Source organism: Papaver somniferum, unplaced genomic scaffold, assembly GCF_003573695.1.
Source record: "Papaver somniferum cultivar HN1 unplaced genomic scaffold, ASM357369v1 unplaced-scaffold_76, whole genome shotgun sequence".
NCBI classification, from domain to species: domain Eukaryota; kingdom Viridiplantae; phylum Streptophyta; class Magnoliopsida; order Ranunculales; family Papaveraceae; genus Papaver; species Papaver somniferum.
In genome coordinates this window covers 2934291-2942450 of record NW_020650526.1, presented here as the reverse complement: position 1 = coordinate 2942450, position 8160 = coordinate 2934291, and the positions used below count along the sequence as shown (strand labels likewise).

Below are 8160 nucleotides of genomic sequence, written 5' to 3'. Positions count from 1 at the left end.
TTATTGATATCATCTGAATCATCTGGATTTGACTCGATATGTTTATTTTTCTGAGTTAGATCTGACTCATAAATATACGAGTCTGTGGTTTAGTCTCATGAGTCAGGACTCTGGACAATACTTACAGTAAGGAAAACATTCATAGAGAGACCCTCCCGCATGTTGGGTCGTGGGGAAGTTTCTAAAACATCAAGTGTGAGATTTCAATCTTGGCCTTTTGATGGAAAATCTGAGAACTGCCATGTACATGTGGTAACCCAAAGATAATGCAATATACAAGTAACAAACAATCTGTTTATTAAGTTATGTTCTAATGCACCAAAATAATTCTGCTGTATTTTAACATACACATCATTCCTGGAATTTACAAAAAGACGGTGAACACACGTTTGGACTTCTAACAGCAAACTGCAATCAACTCAAAATCCAACCGAACTCGATTTATCATAAACCCAATCCAGATACAAACATTACACAATCATCGAGGTATGTTCGTTTGACCTATGAGACCATATTGCTCAGATTCCTCAGAATACACGCTGAACTGCCCAGAGTGATCAGCAGGTGTTGCCCAAGTTATTGGTACACTACAGAGATCGTCCGGTACTTCAAACTGCGAGTTGGATTTCTTCTTCCCCTGGTTTGGTTGTAAAGACAAAGATTGTTTCTCTGCCCCTCTCAAACTTTCTAGCTCGGTTGTTACTTGTCTCATCGTTGGCCTTTCTTCACCGTTGAACCTCAGGCATCTTATTGCAAGATCTGCAGCTGCAATGAACTGTTCTGGAGTCCCCTCGTTGAGTATTCGACGATCAATAAGTTGGAACAGTTTATTATCTTTCACGAACGAAGTGAAATAGGGAGCAAGATTTATCTGCTTTTCAGATCTCTCTTGCGAAATGGGCATTTCTGCCGTCAAGAGCTCTACAAGAACGACACCGAAACTATATACATCGCTCTTCTCTGTCAGTTGGCTTGTGTTGAAGTACTCTGGATCCAGATATCCTAACGTCCCCAATACCAGCGTGGATAATTCTGTTTGGTCAAGAGGAATCAGCCTGGACGCTCCAAAGTCTGCTACTTTTGCAGTGTAATTTTCGTCTAAAAGTATGTTGGGAGACTTGATATCTCTATGAATTATGGGTATCGAAGCTGATGAGTGTAAATAAGTTAGTGCACGGGCAGTTTCAACAGCAATCCTCAAACGGGTTTCCCAGGAGAGCGAAGGCGCTCCACCCCCGGAATGAATATGCTCGAAGAGTGTTCCATTAGAAACGTATTCATACACAAGCAACGGAACTTCAGTTTCTAAACAACAACCCAAGAGTTTCACCACGTTACGATGGTTAACCTGAGTTAGAATAACAACTTCATTTATAAACTGCTCGATTTGACTCTGATCAACTATTTTGGACTTCTTAATGGCCACTACCCGCCCATCTGACAAGGTTCCTTTGTAAACGGTTCCGTAGCCTCCTTTTCCCAGGATCAAACTCTCATCATAATTATTGGTAGCTAATTTTAGCTCTGCTGCTGTGAAGATCTTTGAAGAAGTCTCTGCACTACCTTCATTTGATGATAGTTGTTGTTTTAATATCAACCCACCATTTTGTTGGAAAAATTTCTCTTTCAGTTCGATCAGCTTTCTTTTTCTTATAATCATGTATATCCAAGATGTTGCAATAATCAGAAACAATAGCCCCAAACCAATACCTGCATTAATATATAGTAGGAGTTCATAAAAAGTACTAGACGGACAAAGTACGTGCATTATTATACAAATACGACAGATTGCAGCGAAAAAACACTATTATGTGCTTATCAAGGGAGCAGTACGTACCAAGAGTAACTTTTATGATTGGAAATTCTTCGGTTTTGACGACATTGCTAGTGCAACCTGTCCCGTCTTTTCTCCCATCGCCACGACTGCCTTCTGGGCAACTGCATTTGAAGCTTCCTTTCGTATTGATGCAGATACCTGCACAGGGATTGTTTTTAGCATCCTCACACTCGTTGATGTCTGTTGAGTCACAAAATAATACATAACATTGAACTTGTTAAGTTTTACACAAATAACGCCAGACACTCGAATATAATGAAAATCCAATCATATAGAGGAGGGAAGGACAGATATACGAACATACCTTGGCATCCAGGACTGAGATAAGGGTTCCCTTTGTAGCCTTCAAGGCAAGTGCAATGATACCCAGAACAGTTGGTTGAATTGCTACAACGACTGTTTTCTTTGCATGCGAAAGTGGTAGGATCTTTTTGTGCTTCTTCACATGTCTTATTCCCTACTGCCCAATCAAGAACGATCGGGATGTCTCTTGCATCGGGCATGGCCAGAAGATATGCTATAGAGAATTTGAACTGCTCATATTCAGCCACAAACGCAAAAACGCAAGGGTCGAAGGACAAGAAGGATGCCTTAGTATTATTGATATTCGTCGTCACCGTTGTGTTATAATTTTGTATACGTTTTGGGATGGTACTCTGGCAACATCCACTGCCATTGCAAGATCCTTCCTTCACCTTTTCCATGTTCTGACATGATGATAGGCAGGTGCTTGAGTAGGGTTTTCCAAGCTGATCATACCCTGAAATAAGCCCTCCAGAGTCGCACCCGACCACAAAAAACCTGTTCTTTGTGTCCGACAATGTAAAATGAGTCTTGGAGAAGCTTATGGCGACGTCCGAATGATTTTGCCCCAAATCACCATTCATACTGTTACATACACTAGGTACGAAGTTTTTTATGCGCATTTCGGTTTCTGATATACTTAATATTTCGACATTACCTGTTCCTATGAAAAGCTTGGGAGGTTCATATGAAGTATTACAGTTGACGCTATATCCATATCCAATTCCATTAATGGCGCACCCTTCTGCTCCTCGAATGTCATCCGCACCTCCAGGAGTTATACCAAAAGGGTAAGGAACGGTAATATTACCGCATTTTTCTTGGCAACCTTGCTTCGTCCCATCCAAAGCAGCAGCAAACGATACTAAAGCTAACCAGCAGGAGATCTGGATTAATAAGAAACACCGTGGATCCATAATTTTAGATAACTGAATGTTAATTTCTTTTGCTAGCTAGCTCTAAAGGAAGAGATCAGAGATGGATTAATTATCGATCATTAGTTACCGATCTTACATTGCATCTGTTTCAGCTTTTTTGAACGTGAACACTCTAATTTCCATAGAGAATTAGAAATGTTGTACTGCACTTCATAATCTTTGAGAGAGTCTATGTGCACCTTATGACCAAGTACAGTCTATTCTCCCTTAGCGGAGCTCCACAAATCACAACGTGCCTGCCCTATACCAAACTAATTAATATCCAATCAATATATAGTTAAATTATGTAGTCCGTTCCATGTCGTTGAGATGGAAAACAGTTTAAAATTCCTTAGTTCCAATTATGTGCACACCAACATGGACCCACAATACCACCTGTTGTTTCCTTCAAAATGTCAAACTCTTTTCCAATGTGGAGATCACATTCTAAGTGCAACTGTTTTGGTTTGGTTTTTGCAGTTGGGAGAGCAGATTTGAGAGGAGTAAAAATCGTAGTTGACCTGGTAACTAGGACGGATTTGATATAAATGTCCGAGTCAGATTAAATTATTCTTAGTGATGACACAAATTTTTCACGGACGTTTATCATTAACTAAAATCTGACCTCTCATCGTTTTCTCCTATCCATTACCACCACTACAAAAATTCAATCCAAACTCCAAGATAAAAACACACTTTACATCAAAATAAAAATATTAAGTTGTCGTAATTCCTTGAGTTAAAGAGAGGTAGTGCACAAAAATCAGTATCGGTTTCATAAGTAATAAAAATTTATCTATTATTCATTAATTATCATTGTTACCATTTTAAAAAATTAAAAAAACAAAATAGTATTATCGTTGGTGATAAAGTGAAATCTGGCATCATTGGTTGCGGCTTTGAGATACTAAGGACGCACCATCATGGTTCAAAACGAAGGAAACGCCAATGATGTACACTCATTCGATCGCATTATTTGCAGATAACCCTTTGGCCTATATGGACTAGGCTATTGCTTGGATTTTTCCTTGCCAGACGAGTTGAATTTAGTTGCTTGTCCAGACGATGGATGAACTACGGTCCATGCTTAATCTGTTCAAAGTATGGAGAAGGGTACGTAGGCATCCGCAATGAGTTGAACTATTAGTGGTCCATTACCTTGTCGCCCATATCATTTATATGCGAGGTGATTGCGACATTATGGTAACTCATATCATCTGATTCGGCATTATGACACCAGAGATGATTGTTGCTATACTTGATGAGTTAAGTTGCAGTCCATTCCTTGGATGCTCATACTTCTTATCAAGTCATTTCGAGGTAGGCATGCACCGATCGTGAATTGTGCATGACCAGGAAAGGAATCTGAATCAGTATGTAAGTAAGGGGGAGCTTGCATACACACTTGTTGTTGGGTGCAATAATCAAAACGAAGAAAAATCAAATAAGCAAAAGTTATTGATACTTAGCTCCTTTGTAATGGAAGTGATGGATTTAACGAAACGAGCGAGCTTCCCATACCTCCACAACAACAACAAGGCAAAACTTTGAAAAACAGAGTGAGTCACGTGTTCAACACGCTGCCTTTAAGACATTAGCGCCCGGCTACACTCAAGAGTGATGCTATAGCCCTCACGGGACGGATATCTCCAGGATAAAACACCCTACTACACCTACTACTAGCATATGTAGTAGATGCTCAACTTGAGCTTGGAAACTCCGAAAAACCCTTAAGGAAAATTGCAAACGCTAAAGAAAACAATATAAAATATTTTTCCCTTGGGGGTGTCTCTAAATTATAGAGAAACCCCTTTTACATTGATTTTACAAAAGTAGTGAATTTGTTTATATAGTTGATAAATATAACTTAAGAAGAGGAACTCCCCGATATGGGACTAAAAGGTTTATATAGTCTCTTAAAACTACTAAAATATGGAAACTCCACAATGTGGGACTAATAAGTTTCATTCACAAAGAAAACAATAAATTAATTTTATTTAGTTAAAACCTTAAAATAATAATTAATAAATATTGTTTCCAACAATCCCCCGCATGAATCAAAACCTCAATAAAACATGAAAACACAGATACATGTTGGTAAATCAACATCCCAATCTCACGACCCGAACGGACTGAACAGACAGACGGATCGTACAAGTGTTGAAATCATACTAGTCATTTTCTACATCCTCTCCCTCACACAAAAGTGTTTTGACCCCAGGGTCATACTGTGGATTGCACAAATCATAATAGTATAGAGAGCTTTCATCTTTAGTTTCTCACAGGTGAGACTAAAGGTTTCTTTCACCAAAGTGAAAAAGCATGAATTCGAACTAGTGAACCCTTAGTGACCCTTAGGTCCTAAGTTCCAGTAATACCAAAATCATCAAAAATGAAAATCACATAAAAAAAACGCAGGAAATACCATTTTAGGCAGAGGTGTCCATGAGGTCTTGAACCTTTGGTTAGTGAGATATTACCGGAATTACTTGCTAGAGACAGTGAACTATGTCTTGAACTGCTAGCGTTTGATGTAATTCGCGATAACAACCACGGATGATATCTCCAAAGTTGCTGCCAAGCTCGTGTCATTTTGTCCAATTTGGCCCTGGACATATCCTGTTTCTCAGAATGCTCTAGAGAATCAAAGCTCATATTCTCATAGGAAGCGGACCCACTTCCTCATTCAGATAGGTGAGTTTCCATAAGAGTGTTACTCTACACCCCACTTCAATCTTAAATTGAAACTATAGAACTCATTAAGACTTCTTAAAATTCATCCTTCACATGCAGTCACACTATCACGTCTACACCATAGGGAAGGGACAGAGAATGAAATTCTCTGGTAGTGTTTACCTTTACCCACCACCAATTAGTTGTCCCATTTGAAACCTTGATCTTGGAATCTCCAGTCAGCAAGGTTGAGTATCCTTCATGGCAAGTTTAACTTATGAGCTTAAGGCCCATCCCCCTCGATGCATTTCTAACTATCTCTTTGGATAAACCTTTCGTCAAAGGTTGCGCGATATTCTCCTTGGACTTTATTCAATCAATGGAAATAACGCCAATTGAGATTAGTTGTTTTTTAGCTTTAGTTATTATATCTTGGCTAAATATATAGACATAGCTGGCACAGGCCTATGACGGAGAGGAATGTATTCTAAAAAGCATCTTAGGCACTCGGCCCCCTCTCGTTCTTTCTCTAACGCAACACTCTCAGATTCCATAAAGAATTGAGCAATATATCTCTGTTTGGATATCTTCCAAAAACAAACCCCCCTACTAGAGTAAAAACATATCAACTCGTAGACTTAGACTCCTCTGAGTCAACTATCCAGTTCGTATCACAAAGTCCCTCAAGAATAGCAAGATACCTTTCATAAATCAAACAAAAGGTCATAAATTATTTTAGGTACCATAATACTCTACTCAGTGCATCTGAATGTTCTTGCTCTGGACTACAATTATATCTACTTAACTTACTCAAAATATAGGAAATATCTGGACTCTTACAGTTCATTAAATTCATCAGACATCCTATAACTCTTGAGTATTCAAGTTAAGATACTCCATTGCCCTTACTTTTCTTGAGTCTACTTATAATCAGACTGATTGTATCTCTTAAGTATAAATTCAACATAATGAGAATGACTAAGACTATAAATGTTAGATTATATTCTAATCATCATGCCTAAGACTACATAAACATGGCCTAAGTCTTTCAAGTCAACGATCTGATTCAGCGCATGTTTTTAGTGAAATTAATCACATCTATGTTTGTATCAATCATATCATCAACATACAAGCATACAATCACACATGCATCTTTAACAAGTTCTTAACAAGTTACTTGTAAATATACTTGTCATATTCATTAAATTAAATCCACTACCTACTATCACATGATCAAATTTTTCATGTCACTGTTTACGTGCTTATTTGAAAACCATACAAAGATTTTTCAACTACAAACTTTGTCTTCACAACCTTTCACTACAAAGTCCTCAGGTTGATCTATGTAAATTTCTTTATCTAATTCACGGTTTTAGAAAAGTTGTCTTAACATCCATCAGATGTATCTCTAAGTTCTTTATGGAGGCAATAGCAATTAGCATCTCAATGGAAGTAATTCTCATCACAGGTGAATAAGAATCAAGGAAATCTACACCTTCTTTTAGTTTATAGCCTTTAATTATAAACCTATCCTCATATTTTTCCACAGTTCCATCTACCTAACGTTTCCTCTTAAAGACTCATTTACATCTTATGGTCTTACTCCCTGGAGGTAAACTAGCAAGCTCCCAAGTCTGATTCTGATGGACTGAGTCTATTTCACTAAATGAAGCTTCTTACCAGAATGAGGTTTCAGTAGATCTTATGCCTCCTTTACGAGTCCGGAACTCATACTAAGCTAGGCATATTATGAAGTCAGGTCCATAAGAAGTCCTAGTTCTAATCCTTTTACTTCTCCTGGGATCAACTCTACTTCATCTTCCTTTGAAGATAAATTCTGACTAGTTTAAAGGACATCTAGGGGATCAACAACACATCCCTAAGAAGAGACACGTTTCAAAATAAACATGTTCAAAGAACTCAACATCCCTAGACTCCATAAAAGTATTCACACCAATGTCAGAAAATCAGAACTCACAACCAAAAACTAAATTCAGTAGGGTATTAAGGATACCTTATCTAAACACCCCCACACTTTGACGTATGCATAAGAAGGTTGTATATCTTTCCATAATCATATGGAGTTTTATCTGATCCTTTAATGGTTACTCTATTCAGTATATAAAAAAAATATTAGAGGACGACCTCCCCCCACAAGTTAGCGGTTAATTCTTTAATCAACATGGCATAAATCATCTCTTTAATGGTTCTGTTCTTACGTTCAACTACACCATTAGACTATGGTGAATGAGGAGGTGCGATCTCATGAATAATGCCATTTAACAAGTAAAGTTCTCCTATATGAATTTCATACTTCCCATCACGTTCAGACCTAACCCTTTTAGTGGTAACATATAATTCACTTTCAAATTCAAGTTTATACTCTTAAGGCTTCTAAGGCATCATCCTTACCCCTAAGCAAGTATACAA

At 38.0% G+C, this 8160-nt stretch overlaps 1 protein-coding gene across 1 annotated transcript; it reads right to left on the bottom strand.

Moving 5' to 3' along the window:
• Positions 1–339: 339 nt before the first annotated feature.
• On the bottom strand, positions 340–3057 carry LOC113344385 (wall-associated receptor kinase 2-like). The gene is made up of 3 exons (XM_026588370.1): positions 2142–3057; positions 1838–2017; positions 340–1710 (listed from the first exon to the last, which is right to left on the bottom strand). Exons 1-3 carry the CDS (start codon positions 3055–3057, stop codon positions 479–481), a joined length of 2328 nt encoding a protein of 775 aa, XP_026444155.1. The 3' UTR covers positions 340–478.
• Between the last annotated feature and the right edge of the window lie 5103 nt (positions 3058–8160).

Coding starts and splice junctions, on each gene's coding strand:
- LOC113344385 (XM_026588370.1), bottom strand. CDS start 3,057: ATGGATCCACGGTGTTTCTTATTAATCCAGATCTCCTGCTGGTTAGCT. Junction 2,018..2,141: donor TCTCAGTCCTGGATGCCAAG/GTATGTTCGTAT, acceptor GTGACTCAACAG/ACATCAACGAGTGTGAGGAT. Junction 1,711..1,837: donor AATCATAAAAGTTACTCTTG/GTACGTACTGCT, acceptor ATATTAATGCAG/GTATTGGTTTGGGGCTATTG.